We start from the raw sequence: 20,940 nt of genomic DNA, 5'->3' as shown, positions 1-20,940 counted from the left end.
TAATTCCCAGATCCCATCACGTATCGAGCTACATATAAATGAACTAATCAACAAGACAGAAATTCCTCTACCGAAACAACACCCAGACAGACTATACATCCAACATTGCCTATCTCGAACAAACCGTAGGCGTGATGCTGCCCACTCTATTCACAGCATTCTTATGCGCATCAGTCCACACCGTCTTAGCCATGTGGTGAGACTCGTTCTGGTCGCTGTACCCAGGACCAAATTGCGCAAAGTTCTGGTTTCCCAAGTTGTCAGCCCATTTAACAAGGCCTTGGATGCCACCGTTGACACCTGCAGCTCTCAATTGTGCCGTGAACGCATTCGGGTTGGGGTGCTTTAGAAAAGACTCTATCAAGTCCACCCTCTCGTAGGTAGTCGCGCCAGCAACAGGAGATGTGACTTTTTCCACGACTAGGTCGTTGCGATTCAAGCCCAGGCCATATTTCTTTTTATCGTCAGGGGTACCTGGTGGGTCGACCTCTCTGGTCATTTGTTTGAGTAGCCATTCATCAGCCTCTTGTTTGCGAAGCTGAACAATGTCCTTGGAGAGTTTCTCTGTCCGCAAGTTTGTTTCAACCAGCTTTCTTTTCCATTCATCTTTGCCGCCAAGCTTTGTGTAGTAGTCTTGAAACTTCTTGTCTACACGACCCACGAGCTCCATGTAGTCTTTGCTTCGACCGCTCGTGACTTGATCAACATCCATAGGCTGGGCCCACCCCTTGGTCTTCAGGGCATCCACAGCCTTTTCGGTAGTGGAATCACTATTGGGAGCCGTCAGAGAGTTGTCGACGCCGAGTGGATTAAGCTTCTTCTCCAGATCTGCCATGAACTCGGCATATGTTAATTTGCCGTCCGCAAGATTTGTCAACGAGAAATGCTTTCGGGTAATCCACTTGGTCTCCTTGTTCTGTTTGAAGATGATATCCTGCTTGTCTGGCCCCTCAATGTCGCTGGAAAAATCATACATTAATACAAGCCGTACATGTGTACAAATACGGGGCTACTCACCAGAAAACGTCGTACATCTCCCAAAGCCAGATTCTCTCACGGGCGTGTGATAGCTTGTTATCAACTGCAGCGCAGTCTGCAAGTTGAAGAAGACCTAGGAATAGCCATCCTATGAAAGCCCAGTTAAGGGCTCCAGCATGGCAACGCATGCTGTCAGTAGGTCAATGAGGTGTCCCTCAAAGTAAGAAAAAGAATGAGTGTATGAGAGTGAGTGAAATCAAACGAATGAAAATGATAATGAGTGACTGGGGAACAAGAAAAGAGAGACGAGTGAGCCTAGGGGCTCGTAGCTATGAGGGTTTTAATAAAAAGCGAGGCTCAACCATATGTCTCGGAGTAGATACCAGTGCCAAGATGTTTTAGCTAACGGCACAACTGGCTGACACGCATAGGAACATGGTCTCGTACATCCACGTTCCTAGAGCTCAGTCAGATGTCTTTTTTCTCAGGCTAAAAACTGAGTAATCTCCGTCAAAGGATCAAGTATAGTATACACCGGTTGATTATCGTCTTGGCTTGATGCAGTCTGACTCGTAGGTGGAACAGGATGCCATCTTACTCTTGCAAAGTTCCATTTCAACTACCCTTGATTCTCATGCATGCTACTCTGTGGTACATGTTACTCTGTAGGATGTAAAATCTCGTCAGATAATCAGCTGGACTTGGCTGCAGCGTGATTTCAGGGGTCACCAAGACTGCGCCGCCTGAGTGCTACCCTACCTTTGATCATCCATGTCCTTGTCCCACATCCCTGCTCAAATCCCACGTCCGATGCTCCACTCACATTATACTACCTTAGCTCCCATAAGCTCCCGTGCCTGGCGAGTGTGTAATCTAGAACTTTTCTCCGATAGCCGGCCGGGAAGTTATCTCGTTCGAGTTAGATGGCCAAGAACCGCGACAAAACACCAGAATTAGCCGTCGTGCAGCCAATGTCAGCACTAAAAGGATTTCACAATGTCCAGCCTCGGTGGAACTATGGATCACACGATGGACTTGGCTACGTTGTGTTGATCCGTTTTTCCGTGTCTGCCTTTCCTCTGCAATTTCATAGAATAGTGAGACAAAACATCTTGCCACTGATGGATCCGACAGGTCCCTTGTTTCCCTACACTCCTTTCGCGGTTGATACTGCAGAGCACATGTCAGCAAGACATTGTCTCCGTATTAATTACAACCTGCTCGCCCTCCTTTGTTACTGTCCATCAACCAACACACTCACTTTTCATCCATTCTTTCATTCATTCTTTTAGTGTTCCACTCTTTCATGGTGTTTACCTTCCTTTCTACACCATGAGGGTACACACTGTCATTCCTTTTATTGGCATCTTAGCCGGCCTCAGTTCCGCTGCGACCAGTCGCGGGAACAGCACTCGTTTAGGCCCAATCGATGTATCCAAAGTTCAGAACTCAACAGAGCATGAGCTTGATCTCGGTACTACCCCTCTCGCTCCCTATGGTGTGAAGCAAACTACCGAGGAGTGGGCAACACCTTTGGTCGATGGGTGCCCTCGACTTTGCTCTGTTGCTGGTTCGAACGCTACCAAATGGACACACATCCACAGTCCTCAAGATCTAGAAGGATGTGAAGCTCCTCTGCTATTCGATCTGAATGTGCACATCGAGACTGTCGAGACCATTCGTGTCTGTGCTCTCGGTGGCACTGGCTCCTCCAACCCTTCCAAAGCGGCAGCACACTTGCGTGCACACCGAAGACATGCCAAGCGGGCTGAGAAGGACACAAAGGATGAAAAGACCTCCACCGGCCAGTGTAATCCTGCTCCTCTTTTCCCTGTGCCTGTCCTTGTTACCTCTGGCATGCCTGGAGTGCTAAACGCGAGTGCTGATGTCACTACTGCCGTCCAGGGACTCAAGCAGCACGTCAAGTCCTCTTGTGGCAAGACTGTTCTCTTCTCCAAATCAGGCTCTGCCATAGTCGGTCTCTATGTTAGTGCCGACATGGGATCTGTCGCTGCCACCGACATACTTGAGCGTTTTGAGAAGGCAGCCAGCCAGGGCACTCAGATCATGCAAGCCTGCGACATCAACCCAGGAAACCCCTACACTTTCGGTATCTTTGCCGTGGACAAGCTCAGTGACTTTGAGCTTGTACGAAAGAACGTCAAGACATGGGCCAGTGGTTACTGCGCGGCCATGCCTCTCACTAGACCCAAGGATGCAGACATCAAAGTCAGCATCCCTGGTGGTGACCTCTTCATGGGCGTATCCAATGGAACCTCCGTGGCTGAGACGGGCTTGGTGAGTGACCTCGAAGCCCGCGCCGAGTGCAAGACTACCAAAGTCCTTCAGGACGATGACTGCACCAAGCTCAGTGTTAGGTGTGGCATTCGAGGTAGTGACTTTATCAAGTTCAACCCGGGCAAACAGAACTTCTGTGACACCCTCAAAGCCGGTCAGGTAGTCTGCTGCAGTTCTGGAACGCCACCTGACAACAAACCACAGCCTGAGTCGGATGGTACCTGTAAGACGCATACAATCGGCCCCAACGATAATTGCTATGACGTTGGAGCTCCCTTTGGTCTTAATGAGGACGATATCGCAGGCTTCAACAAAGCCAGTTGGGGTTGGGCAGGTTGTGGAAGACTGCAGCTTGGCCAGATTATCTGTCTCAGCAAGGGCAACACACCCATGCCAGCTACTCATGAAGGCATCGCCTGTGGACCACAAAAGCCCGGCACCCAGAAGCCATCAGGATCCTTTGACGGATGGGATCTTGCCAAGCTCAACCAATGCCCTCTCAAGTCTTGTTGTAGCGGTTGGGGATACTGTGGCACTACCACTGAGTTCTGCACAGAGTCCCCTAGCGACCCCAAGGCACCGGGAGCCTTCAAGCTCAACACCAACGGATGTATCTCCAACTGCGGTACTGACATTGTGAACAACAAGTCACCACCCAAGGAGTTTAAGCGTATTGGTTACTTCCAAGCTTATAACCCTGGCCGTCCATGCATGCATATGGATGCTTCTGAGATTGCCGAGAACTTCAAGGAGCTGACTCATGTTCACTTCGCCTTTGCTGGTATCACTGCCGATTACGATGTGAACATCGCAGAGGATGTCAAGAAACAGTTTGACATATTCGACAAGATGGACGCTCCTTTCAAGAAGATTTTGTCATTTGGTGGTTGGGCTGAGTCAACTGACGCCGCGACATTCCAACGTTATCGCGATGTGGTCAAGCCCGAATACCGTTCCAAATTCTCCGCAAACGTTGTCAAGTTCTTGGAGAAACACAAGAGCTTCGACGGTGTTGATATTGACTGGGAGTATCCTGGTGCCTCTGATCAAGGCATCCCTGCTGGTGACAAGAACGACGGTCTTTACTACACACGTTTCCTCACCGTGCTCCGAAACTTGCTGCCATCAAGCAAGTCTCTGTCCATTGCCTTGCCCGGTTCCTTCTGGTATTTGAAGCCATTCCCCGTTGAGGATATGGCCAAGATTCTCGACTACTTTGTCTTTATGACCTACGACTTGCACGGACAGTGGGACTACGGCAACAAGTTCGCCAGTCCTGGTTGTGAGAATGGCAATTGTTTGCGATCCCACGTCAACCGTACCGAGACCCGCAACTCACTCAGTATGATCACCAAGGCTGGCGTGCCAGCTGAAAAGGTCATTGTCGGTATCGCCAGTTATGGCCGAAGTTTCCGCATGGCAGACAAGAGTTGCACAGGACCTCACTGCCTTTTCACCGGTTCATTCTCGGAGTCCGAGGCTGAGCCCGGCCAATGTACCGATACCGGTGGCTACAGTAAATGCTTCATTCCCATAACATCAGAGTTTCATTACTAACATTACTCTCTCCAGTTTCTAATGCCGAGCTAGACGAGATCTGGCAAATGGCGGGCGAAAATGTAGAGGGTGTCACGGCCAAGCGATGGCACGACACCAAGACACATTCCGATATCATGACTTACGGTACAATGGGTAACGGCATGACGGACTGGGTTGCGTACATGAGCGACAAGACCAAGGAGGAACGTGTTGCATGGGTCAAGACGCTCAACTTTGGTGGTACCACCGATTGGGCCATTGATCTGGCGGGTTACTTTGAAGGACCTAGCAAGAAAGATGGAACATCCAACGGTGGCTGGTCTGACTTCAAGGCTGATGATCTCACCTGCGACTCAAAGAACTGGCCTGACAGTCTGGAGAAGCTGGCCGAGAGCGTTGACAGCATCAACGGAAACTGCCGCTCCTTGGCCTTGATGAACATCCTGATCAAGGACCTTATTGCTGCTGTCGATGAGTATAAGGATGTATCCAAGAACTTCAACGACGCTTTTGGATGGTACGCCGACTGGGTCAAGGATTCCATCGACGACCGAATCGAAGAGTTTATGGCGGCTGGCCGTGGCAAGGGTCTGAAGTATATGGACTGCGAGTGGAAGAGCAACAGAGGTAGTGACAAGGGTCGTTGCGATGAGACTTGGCCACCCGTTGCTCCAGGACCAGGTGCTGGGGGTCGTGTTGTATGGTACACGATGCGCGACGAAAAGGGCTTCTACGATGCTCTTCTCGCCGAGGCAGGTATCGAGAAGGACTGGGTTGAATGGGTCGAGCAGGACGCGCAGCTGGATCCTTGTGTTTGTTTCGAGCCCAACATTTGTTCACCACCAGGTTGCCAGTCGGGCAACAACTACGAGATGCGTAACAATTGGCTGAAGCGTATCAAGGACAAGAGCAAGATCAAGGTCAGCAACCCCAAGGAAGTTATAGACGAGGCTATTCCTTCTACCGACGAGTTGATCACGGTTGCTATCGGTACATTTACCAGCATGAGGCTGGGTAACTCAGACGCCGACCCAGCCGATATCGTCACTTCATTCAGTATGCCCATCTTCATGATGCAGGATGCTTCCAAGAGTATCAAGGAGATGAAGGAGATCGGTGAGGATATGAAGGAAACACACACACGAAACCTGATCATCAACATCCTGACTATCGTCTTTGCCGTTATTCCTTTTGCTGGTTGGGCTGCGAGTGCACTTGGAGGAGCTGCCCGCATTGCAACTGCTGCGCTCATTGTGGGTGAGGCAGGCAACCTAGCCATCAGTATCGTCGAGGTTGTCGACAACCCGTCGTCTGCTCCCTTTGCCATCTTGGGTCTGCTGATCGGCGCCGCTGGTCTAAGGGGAGGCATGGCGCCTGCCAAGGCCTTCAAAAATGCCGCCGACGCCAGGAGGGCGTTGAGCGCGAAGGATATGATGGCCTTTTCGCAACAGTTCCGTGATAAGGATAAGTTGGTGCAGAATATTATCAAGTCTTGCAACTTCAGATGAGGTCTTCAATAGACTTGAGAGAGCAAGGCAGAAGGTTATTGGCTAGCGGGGGTTGATAACAGACTATGTTTCTTTTATGGAAGTGAGAGGAGGATTGGGGTGGTTTGCGTGAACGCTTGTGTTGAACAGATGAGATATGTGGAAGATGGATAACCCATGGGTATTTTGTCGTTTGTAGCATTGTAGCACATTACATTATGTTTTCTTTGTCATCATTATGAGCGCATTAGCTCAACTAGTTGAACAACATGGTATTTAACAATCCCTTTGTGTTGAAAACGATCTAGCCATGAGTCAACCATCGAAAGCAAGGCAAGGAGTGAAGTCACTTTTAAAACATACGGTTTGCCAATAAAGTCTTTTGAATTACATATACTAGCTAGATTAAGTTCACTCCATCGCTGTCTCTCCATCATTAACAATCTCCCTATTCCTATGATTCTTCCTTGACAGTCAGCCAGAAGGCCAAGCAGTCACTTCCAATCTCTTATTCATTATCCTTCATGTGTACACAATTCATTGTACCAGGGCGGTCTTCAGTTCGATATTCGTAGCTTTTGGGTATCGTTGGGCATTGGCGTCTTATGCGAAGAAACGGGTAGCGCGGCGGTTGTTGCGGTTGTTGCTGTTGTTGCCGCTGACAACCTCGGTCTCATCCTCATCTTGAGCAGCGTCTTCATCGTCAACGTTGTCAGTGTTGTCAGCGTTGTTGGTGTTGTCGCCAGTGTCGTTGCCGGCGTTGTTACCGGCGTTGTTACCAGCGTTGTTGCCAGCGTTGTTTCCAGCGTTATTACCAGCATTATTACCAGCATTGTTACCAGCATTGTTACCAGCGTTGTTACCAGCGTTGTTGTTGCCAGTGGTGTCATCACCAGTAGTAGCATCACCAGTAGCATCACCAGTGCCGTTTGTTTGAGCCATCTGAACGGGGATGACACCTCCAAAAGGACCAGCACGAGCTGGGTTTTGGCATCGCACAAGACAAACATTGTCCTCGCCAGCAACTGTACCAGTGCAAGTCTGTCCAGCAGGGATTGATGCCACGAGAGGGAAATCACCCATCTCACCATCACGGTTTCGGCCACGCTCGTTGCCCTCGACATTGGTAGTGACAGGAATGTTGTCCCATGAGTTACCGGTGCCATCGGAGTTGATCATGCAAGTGTAAGGGCCAGCACCATCAGAGTTGACTTGGTGGACAGTCATCTCAAGGCTACCACCAGGGTTAACTTGAGGAAGTTGGTCGCCAGTCTCCTCCATGATGTCGAGAGTACCCTGCTCAACATTGTTGTCGCCACCAGCGAGTGTCTCGCCAACAGTGTCAGCGGCATCGCCACGGAAGCGAGTAGCGTCGGTCTGGAAAGGACGGCGACGTGTGCCATCACGAGGAGTGGAGGTGTCAACACCGAGAGCCATGCCAGAGCCACCAGCATCGCCAACAGCGTTGGTGATGACACTGTGAGCAGCTGCGAAGTCGGCAGCGAGGAAAAGGGCGAAAACGATGTTCTTGACGGTGGCCATTGTGATTATTGTGGGTGTTGTTAAGGTAGAAAGGTGGGATTGCCTGATTAAAGAGGAAGAGGCGGAAGAGTAAGAAGTAGTTGTAAATAAAAGACCTGACCGGCAGGAGGGGAAAATGAGTAGAGAGAAGAGGAGATTGTTGTGATTGTTGAGTTGTTGGTGATGATGAGAATTGACAATGGAGAGACAATGAGCATCCTTATATAGAGAATTTGAGCAAACGTTTTCCTTCATTGAGAGACATATCACCATTCACATTTTCCTACGAGGTTGAAGCCAAGCAAAGTCGCGACACAACCCGAGACGTCCAAGAGGTTCAAACTGGCTAATTCGGAGCTTCAGAAACATATCACCCGTAGACAAAACATATCACCCACAGACAATTGGCATGTGCTTGGACTCAAAGTCAAAGAAACATATCACGACACAACCTCAATTACGCTTGGGCCTTTCCAGCCAAGACCCGGAATGCTCGTCTGCCGGGCGAAACCCACAAGCACAGCCTCTCTTAAACGAAACGTCAAAACGACTTTGTTCGCTTATTCAACCATTGACCAGTCATAAAAAGCCAAAACGTAAAACGCTTCAATCATTCAAGAGCTCCGCCTCTCGGATCATGATCGACAACTGGCATCACAGTTGTCTCACAGCGGGGCAAGTGAAACTCTGTATTATCCTTGAAGAAATCGAGCCAGCGTCTATCATATTCGCCAAGATCCGAGATTGCCGTACTTTAGAAGTTCTTCGTTTCAATCCTGAGGAGCCAATCGCATGTTAGGAATAGCGTTGTAGGGGTCGTGAACCCCCGTGGCAGGTGGTGTTTCAGGAGGTTTGAGGTGGAAAAGGCTGAGCACGCGGAACGCAAAAAGACTTGACGATATCATTACTGAATGCGATGAGCAATAGTAGAGAGATTATGAGGTATACAATTAATGATGTGGATATGGTGTTGACAACTTGACATCGCGAAGACTCTCACGTGATGTACCCTATAGTGAAGTGCAATTTAATAATCCCAAGCTGAGCAGAAGGTATGTGCTATAGACAGCTTATATGTAGATCTAACAAGGAAGTTAATTTAGTTGATATAATTAATTTTAGTGATTGGCTTTAGCGCTGATGCTTAGGGTGTTTAATTGTATGAATATATCCATTTGATCATGGGTGAATTTTTGCTACTTTACCGAAGTTTAGGTGATTTAAAAAAAACCATTAGATATTATAAGAAGGAGTCTTTATTTACCCACTTCAATACTATCTATGCAAGCAAGAGCTACTAGAGTAGTAATGAATTTATAAATTATTTATCTAGCTGCTAACTGTATATATTATATTAAGCTTTAATAAATATCTTGCTAGAGGATGAGATAGGGAGTAAATGTGCCTAGCGATAAGATTTAAGATAAGATAGGTCAGTGATAAGATTTACGATAGCGTGTTTTAAAGATAAGGTATAAGATAAGATATCGATAAGCTCACAGACAAGGGACTCAGCCGAGGTTGTTTCAACCAGGACCTTTATTGTCAGTGCGGCAATTATAAACAAGAGTATCATGGATTTTTAGTCCAAGTGTCGCAAGGGTCTTGAAACTCTCATTCAATAGCTCAAGTCAGTGCCATAAACTTGGCATTTACACATGTCTTATTCTCGTTCCGGTATCGGCCTACCTAAATCCCTGGTTACAATATGCAAGTGATGAGAATTTTAGTCTGGCTGGGTTACTGGGGCTAGTTGAACTGGTAAGATTTAAAGATGGAATATCATCTTCCCTTTTTACAATTAATATGCCATCAAGACTTCACATATAAGGCAAAGAAAGAATAGAAAACACTCTGATAAGATTTAAGATAAGGTAGAATTACAGTTATATTAAGCTTAAGAGGTTATTCCTAAGTATAAAAAATAACTGTCGAAGGTGCAACAACCTCATCAACGAGGTAGAGACATAGACTCCCCACCCTGCTTTAAGTTTCGAGATGACGCTAAAAGTTTTTGTTAATGTCTGCCAACACCGAGCGGAGTCGATCATGATGCTTCTCATCTATAGGAAGAATAGGCCGAGGAGGAGCTGATTTGCAAAGGCCACGCTCGTTCGCAATTGCAAATGCCACCTTGACTTCACTAAACTCTTGGAACAGGTCCCAGATTGGCTGCAGGATAGCCGAGATGCGCCTCGCTTCAGCATGATCCCCCCTGCGAACTGCATCCATCAGCGCAACCGATGGCGCGGGAAGAAACCCAGCGACGACGCTGTACCATACAGAACCACCAACCAGTAGTGACTCATGGGCCAGCGAGTCATTACTGTATCCAACAGAAAACCCAGGAGGAAAGGTTGCGGAAAGCGCCTCATGTGTTTCTTTCGGCTTAGTGCTAGGAGAGGGCTGCTTGAGCGCAACTACATTTGGCAACGCCGCGATGCGAGCAAGAAGCGCGTCGGTAAAGGTAAAGTGCGTCGTGCTTGGAGTATTGTAGATGCAGATAGGTAGTGTAGTCGAACCGGCGACTGCAACGAAGTGTTGGTACACCTCTTCTTCAGTCAACTGATTGTACGAGACAGGTGCGAGTAGCAAACCATCAGCCCCCGCCTCTTCAGCATCCTTGGCTAGATTCTGTGCGTCATCCGTCCGAAGCGCACCAGCAGAAACAATAAGCGGTTTTCTTCCCTGCAGAGCTTGTCTTGCTGCTTCAATTGCCCGCTTGCGTTGCTCCCTCGTAAAGTAAGCGTAGTTTCCAGTACTACCCAACAATCCAATCGAATCGATGCCAGGGACATCCAATGTCTTGAGTATCCGAACTAGAGCGTCGGTGTCGACGTTGCCATTGGGATCAGCAGGAGTAATTGGGAATGCCGAAAGGCCTTTGAAAATGTCTGTCTTGATGCTCATGTTGAAGGAGATGTTATTAAGCGATGATTTGGACTGAGTGATACGATCAGGAGTTTGTCAGAACAGGTGTTGCGCTGGACTGTACTTGTAGGGGGTTTTCCTCTGCGAATTCATGACAATAGATCGAGTGCTTCCTCAATATATATATTTCACACCCTTTCTCCGTTACATCAGTGTCTGCGAGCTCGGAGCTCGGATCGGCGAAAAGGTTACTCCAACGCCCCGCCGCCAACCCGACTAGGCGCGGAACAATTAGCAAGTTCATTGGTTAGTTTCCAAAAGGATATTGATTCCATAACTGATGGTTCGATTATTGTGGGACGCCATCTTCTGACGTGGTCTAAAATCCCAGGGAACTACCAATTGACGTGCATCCGGGCACTCTGTCCAATAAGAAATAGTTCCGATCTGACGCTTCCATTCTCCATATTTAACCTCGAAGCACAACCTCATTAGTGGTGATGGCGTATTCACGGAGCGTCAGCCAATCAATAACATTTCCGTCTTCCGCGGACAGGATTTGGAAGAATGACTGTAAAGCAGTCTAATAGATCCAGTCTCCGAACTCTCCTTGGCTAACAGTTCACCGGCTGCCTTGGTTTAAGTAGCATGACTGAGATCTTAGATAAAAGGACGACTGCAGGTTGAGTGTCCCATAAAAAGAATCTAGTAATGACTTTCATACACCTCTCTTCTTACCTACTTATAGAGTGTAATATCTTTAAAATATATACATTCCTGCTCTCATCACAATCATCCAGTCTAATATCACGATGCCACCCTCCGCTACGGCTAGCCCAGCGTCTTCATCCGCACCAGAGATCAATGGGGCTCCACTTCGTTCCAAAGAATATTTTGATAAGCGCTCAGCTGAAGAGATGCAAAAGCATCTTAAAACTCCCCAACGTACCCTTCAAGAAACTCTAGCTTGCGCTTGTCGACTCATTGCATTCAAGCAAGAAGACGCTGGCCTAGCCGGTCAGATCAGCGCCCGATCTGAACGTGGAGATGGCTTCTACTGGACTCTACGATTTGGACTGGGTTGGGAAGAAGCTCGACCTGATGATTTCATCGAAGTAGATGGGGACCTGAATACCATTACCGGTCATGGCATGCCCAACCCTGCTACGCGCTTTCATCTCTGGGTATATGCCAGCCGCCCAGACATTCAATCCATTATTCATACGCACTCTCCTTGGGTGCAAGTCATGGCCGCTGCAAAACAGCCGCTCGTGATTGCACAGATGGACATGACACCGTTTTATAACGACTGCGCTTTTCTCAGCGAGTGGCCTGGTGTTCCCATTGCAGATCAGGAAGGCGTCATTATCACGGAAGCTCTTGGGGACAAATTCTCGATTATCCTTGCCAACCATGGTATGCTCACATCAGGTAAGAGTGTTCAAGAGGCAACATATCTGTGCGTCTATCTTGAGAGGGCTGCTCGTATTCAAGTACGTGCGCGGTCTTTTGGACCTCTTAAGCATGTTGATGCAGACCTCGCTTGCGAAGCTGGTTCTTACCTGCGCCGACCGACGATTATGAATGCAACATTTGAGTACTGGTATCGACAGACTAAGAAGCCGGAACCGTTGCCATTTTGATTTTTATTCATTCATGTATATATTGTTAAGTCTGGAAAATCGAGCTCGAAATTGTATTAGTAATCTTTTTGTATGGAGCTAGTGGATGATACATGAAGTTAGTCTGCCCCGCCTCACTTTACAAATGCATATTTAAATAAACATAAGTGCCATCCCATTATACCCATAACTTTCCATCGTTTCATGTCCATGTCAATGGCACGGCAAAAAGTCAGCGCAGCATGTGAAAACTGTCGGCGGCGAAAGGTTAAGTGTGATGCACAAAGGCCCGGTATTCATAACGTCAAGACCCAAAATAGCCATCTTACTGACTTAACTATACAGCCTGCCGTCCATGTATCATCCGAGGAGAGTCCCATTGTAACTACAGTAGAGATAAACAAGCTCGAAAAAGACAGTACACCCTGTTGCCGCAACGCCTTCCACACCCAGATGGGCGCAATAGAAATGATGTCGCTGAAGGGTCGTCATTGCCTTTGTCTCTAGCTGCGAATTGTGACTCGGTGGATCGGCCACGATCTGTCCAGGCGTCACCGATGGCTAGCGCTTCGACTGGCACTGCGTCTACCTTGCCCATCACGGTCGACGCTTTGCTACCAGAGCCAATTGATGATAATGCACCGCAGAGTGCCGACGCTATGACAGGCGTTGGCAAGGACCCTTTGGCGAGCGTGGAATTCTTCGGTGGTAGCAGTGCTGCCTCTTTCGCCGCTCAAATCAACTCTGCTGTTGATTCACGACTCGGGAAAAATCAGACACAGTCGTCTATAGAGGTTACTAGTGACGAGGATGTGGCCACCCAAAAGGGTTCAACAACATTACATCCAGACTATATGAACTTTCCGGCATTTGCCCTTCCCCTTCGAACATTCTCGGATCGTCTTCTACAGGATTACTACGACTTGGTTTGGGTCATCCTCCCCATACACGACTGGGCGGTCTTCAAACAGGACTACGATGCCATCTGGGTTGGTTCTGAGACCAAGATACACATCAGGCCTCTACACTGCATGATTAACATGGCGCTCGCGCTGGGCGCTCAGTTTTCCCAAGTCGTTCAGCCAGACAAAAGAAGAGAGCTAGGCCAAACATTCTGGGAAAGAGCCCTTGTACTATTCGATCCTAGAATCCAACAGAGGGCTTCTCTGCAAGGACTGCAATGTCTACTGCTCATGGGCCTATTTCTACAGAGCACTCATCAATCCCATCAGTGTTGGATGGTTGTTGGCTCAGCTGTCCGTATGGCACAAAGTCTAGGGCTACACTTGTCTAGAACGACGACCTCGGCAGAAAATATCCGGGATAGGGAGATGCTGCGTAGGACATGGCACGGATGCGTCTTTATGGACCGGGTTATGTCTATGACATTTGGGAGACCGAGCATGATTGCAAACTGGCTCTACGATGCCGTACCGCTCCCCAGCATGATTGACGATGATTTCCTGGATTCCCAAATTGAGCCATCCATAATGCGGCCAGATGGTGGTACGCCAACGATTGCTTTCTTCATCAAGTCCGTTGAACTATATAGCATAGTGAACGACTGTCTTCTTGAACACTATATGCAACAGCCAGAAAAACCTGGCCAGAGTATGGAGCAGATTATTTCTGTTATTCAATTTGATGACAGGCTTGTGCATTGGATGCGTTCAATGCCAGAAGGTCTTCAATACCCTTCTTCAATCAATGCAAACTACGCCCTTCAGAGGCAACAGATTGTCCTCCGTTCCCGGTCAGTGACTGAAAGTCTGCTATCCTGTCAAATATTAATTCGATCGTGTTCCAGATATCTTCATGCTCGAATCGTTGTCCTCCGTCCAATACTCACAGAATCTTGCTTGAAGCAGGTGAGGTCCGATGACGGTCGCCGGTCTGCACCAAGAGATCAATTCCTTTCTGAAAATTTGATTGGCCACTGCTCGAATGTTTGCTTCGAATCCGCCCGCGAAATCATTGAAATCATTTATTCAAACTTGGACCTGGAAACAGTAACCGGTCCTGTCCCAGCTTGGTGGTTTGCAGTCTTGTGTATGTTTCAGACATATTCCGTGTTAATCTAATGTGGCTGACCCGCTATCCTAGTCGTCTACACAGCTGCAACGGTTCTCCTTGCCGAGCGTCTAGGTCAGCTTATCTTGAATGATTCCAACGTGGAGCCATGGGCAGCTGAGCCAACTTGGGATCAGGCAATTCAGTTACTCAAGGCATACTCCAAAGTCGGAGAATCCGCCAAACGTTGTGTAGTGGCCTTGGAAATCCTACTCTCAAAGATTCAAGGGTGTCGTGGTCCGATTAGAATGCCATCTGAAGCAAACGCTAGCGAGCTGTCTGAGCCCATGTTCCCGAGCGGGGGACAGAACTCAAACCTCCTTACTAACAGCAACTTTGGGCCAATCATGGACTTGGATGTTTTGAACTTGGAGATTGATGATATGCTTTGGCTGAATACTTCAGCCGCAGAAATCCTATTCTAATGTCGAAATAGCTTAGGATATCCCATGTTATATGATGTAGTATATTAAGAGGTCGAATATACAGGGCCCAGATCTGGTGATCTAAATTATCCCTGGAATCTATGCCCCCAAGGTGTTGACAGCGTCTTCGTTTAATCCTCTTCCATTTCTAGTACTGAGCCGCAAGATATGAGTCTATGAGGTGGTCTAAGAATATGAACAATTTCTGGTTCATTTGCTCATAATTGTTCATACGTAGATCCTCGGGCTGCTGAACAAAGCGATGTTGCTTGAGGGTAGGGAGCTCATCATTGCTCGCCTGTATTAATGCCTCGATGACTTCGTCGTTGAACTCCAAATGGCACTGGAATCCATATACCAGACTGGTATATTCGACTATTTGGCGTGGACAACCCGAGCTCCAAGCAATAATCTTTGCACCAAGCGTGAGTCCTGGCATGCCACTATGCCAATGGCTGACTAGCAAGCTGGAACCAAACTGCATGAACTTCTCATTCATCTCTCCAGCTTTGGTGAGCATAATAGGAAAATTGCCGATTTCTTTCTCGGGGCTTTTCTCCCATGATGCGCCAAGAGACTCGCCAACAAGCTGTGCCCCTAAACAAACCCCCACAACCGCTTTGCCAGCGTTGACGCATCTCAGGATCAATTCTTTCTCGGCTGCGGCGTTGAAATATGGGCACTCATCCGTGGTGGTGGATGGATTTTGAGGACCTCCCAGAACGATCAATAAGTCGATGGAGTTGATTGATTGGGGTAAAGAGTCGCCAAGATAAAGTTGAGAGTAGGAGATGCCGTATTCTCGATCTTTTGCCCAGGTCTCATATGCTCCAGGAGCTTCGAAGGACTCGTGAACAATAAAGTGGATGGAGATCATTATGGTGTCGTGTAAGGGATGTAAAATAGTTATGTCCTTGTGATGTTGCTTTAAAGACGATGGAATTTTAAAAGTGTCTTTCCAGGACCAAACCCTGTTTTTATATCAGCAAATGGAGGGAAGAGGGAGTAAATAAATCACACCGGTCCTTTATTCCTTCGTCAAGTTCAGGATACAACTGACTCATAGATAAGAAAAGCAGCTCAATATTCCGAAACTGGGATATTTACGTAAAACAGGTCCACATATATAATACTAAAAGTGTGTCTAAACAAATCTATACTATTTATTATCATTGGAGTACTTTCTTACCACCGAGTCAAGTGATCGTATAGTTATTTCTTGAGTTTATCTAATGCATTAGATGTTCTAGTACTGACATATGCCTATATGAGGTTAGCTGTTTTAGGTGAACCAATTGTAACTCATTCCGATACCCCAAGCTACCACCGCTTTTGACCGAGACGGAAAGGCTTTTAATAGGTGCATTATTCCGAATTGATTCCTCATCTTTCCTCCACTTAACCTAACCCCACACTGTAAATTGAATTGCTGTGGTCAATTGCACAAGGACATTCGTCAGACTTTGACCAATGTTAGTACACTTACTGCAAAGCCGAAACTTGGCGTTAATCATAATCCGAATTGGCTATTATCACTGGCTGATCTGTTTGTTTAAAGATGGATTGATTGTTGAATTGCCATGTCTCAATCTTGATGTAGGTACTGATTTCCTCAGACGGTACAAGTTTTTAGATACGGTCGCTTTTAGAGTTTACGTAGGTCCAGCGTATGGTGAAGCCCTTGGCCCCGATAGAGTATTCCTTTTTTGACAAAAAGTTTCTCCCTTGTCCCTTGAGCAAAGTGATCAAAAAAGATTAGTTGGGCGCGTTCAGCGCCCTGTAAATGTGAAGGAGGTGACTCTTACTAAGGAATGGGGAGCTCTGGGGTTTCTGCATAATGGAGATGATTGTGGCTGGCTGAAATTCCAGCCGCTCTATACTAAGCCGTATTCAGAAGCGTCACCAGGCAGAGAATATTGACAAACGTTTCAGTCAGAGACCTGTAAGTCGTCAGGTTTGTGATGGACACGCCTCAAATGTGATGAAGCTGCATGACTTTCAGCTTATTATTTCTAACCAATCCAAAATTTACCTCTATCAAGTCTAGAACCATCAAAAGCTCATTTTACATCGGTCGGCTTGACGGTGGCTGGCGTAGCTGTATTTCTGACCAATAAACCACAAGACTCCGATGCCAATGTTTCTAGCTGTGCCGTTGACTGCCCATCATATCTCTAGCAAGACAGCTGACATTTATTGGTGGGCAACACCCAACTGTTATTACATGGCTAGGTTACCTCACACAAACTAAATCACATCCTCTTTGACACTTTGCAAATTATTCGATATTGCTGAACTTCAATATTGAACATGCCAATCCAAGACTTGCCTGCTGCTGATCTTGTTCAACGGTTCGATAATGATCCAACCAACGATGAGCTAGCAGAAGAAATGAACCGTCGCTTCACCGACCCAAACTTGAAGCAAGGCGTCCTTGAGGAGATAAAATCCCTGAAAGACTCAATTGAAGGAGTTCCACCACCATCGAAACAACTCCCGAGGCCTAAGCCTCCTGCATCCTGGGTCAATTGCATCGGAGAGCAAAAGTGTACCCCAAAGTCCCTCCGCAAGGCAAACAACATCTCAGATTTAATCAAGGCCGTTCATGATGGCGCGGAGCAAAAACTCAACGTTCGCATTGTTGGATCAGGGCATTCGTTCTCTAATGTTTGTCCTACTGATGGGATCTTGCTTGATCCCCATGGCATGAACCAGTTCTTGAAGCTCAATAGTTCTTCTCTAAAGAAGCCTTCTGACGCTGCAAACTACACTTTTGTCGAGAGCGGAATTACTATCAAAGATCTCAACACCCATCTTGACAAGGAGGGTAAGGCTCTTGCAACTATGGGTGCTTATGATGGTCAAACTCTTGCAGGTGCCATCTCCACCGGTACACACGGGAGTGGTAAAGACTCAGGCAACCTCGCCAGTCTTGTCCGAGCAATCATCCTGGTCTCAGAGTCGGGATTAGTCTACCAGATCGAGCCGAAAGATGGAATCACTGATCCTGCCAAGTTTGTTCCCGAATATGCTGAGACACTCAAGCAGGACGATAATTGGTTTCAAGCTGCCCTTGTTGCAATGGGCTGCTTGGGACTTATCCATTCGTACATCATCGAAGTAGTCGATACATTCTACTTGAGCGAGGTTCGTGCGCCGACAACCTGGCAAACCTTCAAATCTCAACTCGCCGACGGTCTGAATTCAGAGCCATTGAAAAAGCACTACTTCGAAATTGACTTGAACCCATACCCTGCTGGGTTGAACTTTGGCGTGACCGTTACTCGAGAGATTTCGAAAGTCCAGAAGCAGAGTGGCAGTCGTGGTATCGAGAATTGGCTAGCAGGTTTATTGGCCCAGCATCCTTTGTTTGAGGAGATTCTTGCGTGGACATTGAATCGGTGGCCGAAGTTGAGTCCTGGAAATATCACAACCGCGTTGAAGACCCTGAAAGTCGACCACTATGTCGACAAGAGCTTCAAGGTTCTCGATATCGGTGCTGTTGATGACATCAAGGCTTATGCTATGGAACTGTCTTTCGATGCCAATGGTGACATTGTCAACATCATAGACCGTATCCTGGCTCTGTTCCAGAAAGCTGCTCTTGAGAAATTGTGGTACATCGCGGGTCCTGTCGCCTTCCGATTTGTCCAAAACTCGATCGCTTTCCTAGCACCGCAACAGGGTCGAACGACCATGATGGTAGAGATGGATATGATTTTCGGAATCAAAACTGGCAACGACTTGCTCAAATACATGAGGCAGGAGTTGTGCACTGGAGAAGACGGAAAGGGCGTCAGAGTCCATTGGGGTCTTGATCTAGATACGGTTAAGAAAGGTGACGTGGCTGAAATGTATCCGGAAACCTATGAGAAGTGGTTGGCTGTTTATCGAAATTTGAACTCGACTGGTATCTGGAATAGTCCTTTTACGGAACGCTTGGGGATTTCTATGCCTATGGAATAGTTTGGATAGGTCAAGAGGTCTGAGTTCCTTTTATGCAAATGCTTCAACTGTTTTATTCTTCCTGATGGAAACTCCTTCAGAAGGTGAATCTCGCGATCAAACCGCATGTCCCACGCAGATTCCGGGAAGCGGGCGGTGGGGCAGTGAGGAAGAAGGTCGGAAAACTCGGTGGATAAGAAGAAAAGAGATTGCTTGACGTGTCTCCGTTGCTGACTCCATATTATTGACTGATGCTTGCTGCGAAACTGCGGTGGAAGCAAATGAGGCCACCCAAGGTCCAGTTAGGGAATATGACAGGAATGCAATTACGATGGAGAAACATCTTCATAAGAAGTAAAGGTGGACAGATTGACCACTTGGTATTTAGGGTAATGAAGCAGGGTGCAACAAGACAATTGAGGGGAATCTGTCAAGGTCTAAAGTGTAACACTTTAAACGCTCCCGGCAACAGCAACAAAACTTTGGAGATGGTAGGAACCATGAAAGGATAACTATCATGGGACAACTGGTGTGGACCCGGATGCCACTTGCTGACCTAGTCCTCAAACTCCAGCCAGCCACTTATCAGTCAAGCACTGACCTGAGACTACGAAGACGTCAGACCTGGCCAAAGCTGAGTGTTCATCAGTATGATATCACATCAGGCAGTCTGATTTATTGTCGAAAGAGAGACGCAAGGCGGAATTTGTAAGCCGTTGTCTCACCCCAGCCGTAACTATCACATACCCTTGACAGACACAACGTCAGAAGGCGCAGATAACTATACGAGGTCCTACCATCGAAAGACTCAATAAAACTTATGCTTGTAAAGAAAAATTGGTTGGTATATTCTATGTTGCGGCAAATGTGATTGCATCACATGCAAGTAGTGACTGTTTGCACCCTTCGATCCGAGGAGATTGATTGAGTGTCTATCCATTATCACATACCATAGGCATTTCTTTGAGACGATGAATTTATTCAGATAGTCACATATGGTACCACAAGCGGCAGATTGGTGGCTGGCTGAAAGGTCAAAAACACTCTTCTGTTACACAATCGTGACACAGGGAATGCTCATCGTCATACTCATTCGTATTAATCTCTCCGCATCTCAGAAACAGCATCAGCATGTCAGCCTGCAGGACGATTGATGACGCTCTCGTGGCTTGGGGGCTCAGTTAGCAGGATTGAGGTCGATCTATCCTTCTCCCTTCTCCTCTTCACGGGCGTGACCAGCTGAAGGCAAATTGGAACAAAGACAAGACGTGCTGGAAAACTTGGGGTTTATTCGGATTCTACCGTCTGGGAAAGTACTACCCCGCTCAAACGGGTATATAAGGGAGCACGTCGTCCTCCAAGTACGATATTCCAGACAACTCAGATTCATTTCTCTCTTCCAATCATCACATCATCTCTACACTCTATCACAAACTCTTTTATCAGTCCCATATTTATCATGGCATACGCACAGTGGGTTTATATTCTCATCCAGAGCAAGATTGCTTCTGGTGAGATCTCTATCAAGAACATCAATCTCAATTGGTATGCCCACTCTAGCACTTGATAACCGAATTTTCAACCGTAGCTGACTTACTTGACCTTAATCAGGGGAAAGTTCTACCAGTGGGACAACAAGGATAACGAGATCTCGACCGACGACGTCAGCAAGGTTGTCATCCCGTCCAACAAGTCGGCCGGCGTTGCCGCTTGCGGTAGATCTGATGCATCTTCTGGAACTGAGGGCTCTTTTGACCTCTATGATGGCGACAACAAGATCTGCAACATCTATTGGGATTGCCCTTGGGGTAGCAAGACCAACACTTTCACTGTCGGCTCTGTTGATGACAACTACATGGTCCAGGCCACTGGTGCCAACTTGAACAGTGGCGCTCTGGGAACCGTCAACGTCAAGGTCGGTAAATTTTAGAATTTGATGGACCAACTTTGCCGACCTTGACGACGGGAATCCTACAAGGGAGCACCTGACTTAATGGGGCGGATATGTGTCACTGCGACATCGGGTTAACTATCAGCTTGAAAACGTCATTGGTTTCGAGAATTCTGGTTGAATTGCATTCTCTTAATCTTTATACTATGCACTGATAGTATAAAGATTAAGAAAAAGGATTCCCTTCTTGGGTAATTCCTACAAAACGTGTCAATGAAATGATACTTTAAGAT

General features: G+C 47.3%; 9 protein-coding genes across 9 annotated transcripts; 5 read left to right on the top strand and 4 right to left on the bottom strand.

Moving 5' to 3' along the window:
- Positions 1 to 109: 109 nt before the first annotated feature.
- FSST1_006912 (uncharacterized protein) lies at positions 110 to 1,166 on the bottom strand (the record flags this gene model as incomplete). Its single annotated transcript, XM_083236471.1, has 2 exons — positions 110 to 959; positions 1,018 to 1,166. 2 exons carry the CDS (start codon positions 1,164 to 1,166, stop codon positions 110 to 112), a joined length of 999 nt encoding a protein of 332 aa, XP_083082873.1.
- Positions 1,167 to 2,310: 1,144 nt separating this feature from the next.
- On the top strand, positions 2,311 to 6,323 carry FSST1_006911 (uncharacterized protein; the record flags this gene model as incomplete). The annotated part of the gene is made up of 2 exons (XM_083236470.1): positions 2,311 to 4,792; positions 4,849 to 6,323. The coding sequence occupies 2 exons, from the start codon at positions 2,311 to 2,313 to the stop codon at positions 6,321 to 6,323; spliced, it is 3,957 nt and encodes a 1,318-aa protein (XP_083082872.1).
- A 582-nt stretch (positions 6,324 to 6,905) lies between these two features.
- FSST1_006910 (DUF3129 domain-containing protein) lies at positions 6,906 to 7,844 on the bottom strand (the record flags this gene model as incomplete). Its single annotated transcript, XM_083236469.1, has 1 exon — positions 6,906 to 7,844. One exon carries the CDS (start codon positions 7,842 to 7,844, stop codon positions 6,906 to 6,908), a length of 939 nt encoding a protein of 312 aa, XP_083082871.1.
- Positions 7,845 to 9,827: 1,983 nt separating this feature from the next.
- FSST1_006909 (dihydrodipicolinate synthase family protein) lies at positions 9,828 to 10,733 on the bottom strand (the record flags this gene model as incomplete). The annotated part of the gene is made up of 1 exon (XM_083236468.1): positions 9,828 to 10,733. One exon carries the CDS (start codon positions 10,731 to 10,733, stop codon positions 9,828 to 9,830), a length of 906 nt encoding a protein of 301 aa, XP_083082870.1.
- Positions 10,734 to 11,506: 773 nt separating this feature from the next.
- Positions 11,507 to 12,337, top strand: FSST1_006908 (uncharacterized protein; the record flags this gene model as incomplete). Its single annotated transcript, XM_083236467.1, has 1 exon — positions 11,507 to 12,337. One exon carries the CDS (start codon positions 11,507 to 11,509, stop codon positions 12,335 to 12,337), a length of 831 nt encoding a protein of 276 aa, XP_083082869.1.
- A 189-nt stretch (positions 12,338 to 12,526) lies between these two features.
- FSST1_006907 (uncharacterized protein) lies at positions 12,527 to 14,811 on the top strand (the record flags this gene model as incomplete). Its single annotated transcript, XM_083236466.1, has 4 exons — positions 12,527 to 12,608; positions 12,662 to 14,069; positions 14,124 to 14,365; positions 14,420 to 14,811. The coding sequence occupies 4 exons, from the start codon at positions 12,527 to 12,529 to the stop codon at positions 14,809 to 14,811; spliced, it is 2,124 nt and encodes a 707-aa protein (XP_083082868.1).
- Positions 14,812 to 14,959: 148 nt separating this feature from the next.
- Positions 14,960 to 15,688, bottom strand: FSST1_006906 (uncharacterized protein; the record flags this gene model as incomplete). Its single annotated transcript, XM_083236465.1, has 1 exon — positions 14,960 to 15,688. The coding sequence occupies one exon, from the start codon at positions 15,686 to 15,688 to the stop codon at positions 14,960 to 14,962; it is 729 nt and encodes a 242-aa protein (XP_083082867.1).
- Positions 15,689 to 17,121: 1,433 nt separating this feature from the next.
- On the top strand, positions 17,122 to 18,777 carry FSST1_006905 (uncharacterized protein; the record flags this gene model as incomplete). The annotated part of the gene is made up of 1 exon (XM_083236464.1): positions 17,122 to 18,777. The coding sequence occupies one exon, from the start codon at positions 17,122 to 17,124 to the stop codon at positions 18,775 to 18,777; it is 1,656 nt and encodes a 551-aa protein (XP_083082866.1).
- Positions 18,778 to 20,215: 1,438 nt separating this feature from the next.
- On the top strand, positions 20,216 to 20,686 carry FSST1_006904 (aegerolysin family protein; the record flags this gene model as incomplete). The annotated part of the gene is made up of 2 exons (XM_083236463.1): positions 20,216 to 20,301; positions 20,368 to 20,686. 2 exons carry the CDS (start codon positions 20,216 to 20,218, stop codon positions 20,684 to 20,686), a joined length of 405 nt encoding a protein of 134 aa, XP_083082865.1.
- Positions 20,687 to 20,940: the final 254 nt, after the last annotated feature.

This window comes from Fusarium sambucinum, chromosome II (genome assembly GCF_050947815.1).
Source record: "Fusarium sambucinum isolate potato_lamoka chromosome II, whole genome shotgun sequence".
NCBI classification, from domain to species: domain Eukaryota; kingdom Fungi; phylum Ascomycota; class Sordariomycetes; order Hypocreales; family Nectriaceae; genus Fusarium; species Fusarium sambucinum.
The sequence above is the reverse complement of the archived record's forward strand: the minus strand, read 5'-3'. Positions and strand labels throughout refer to the sequence as shown.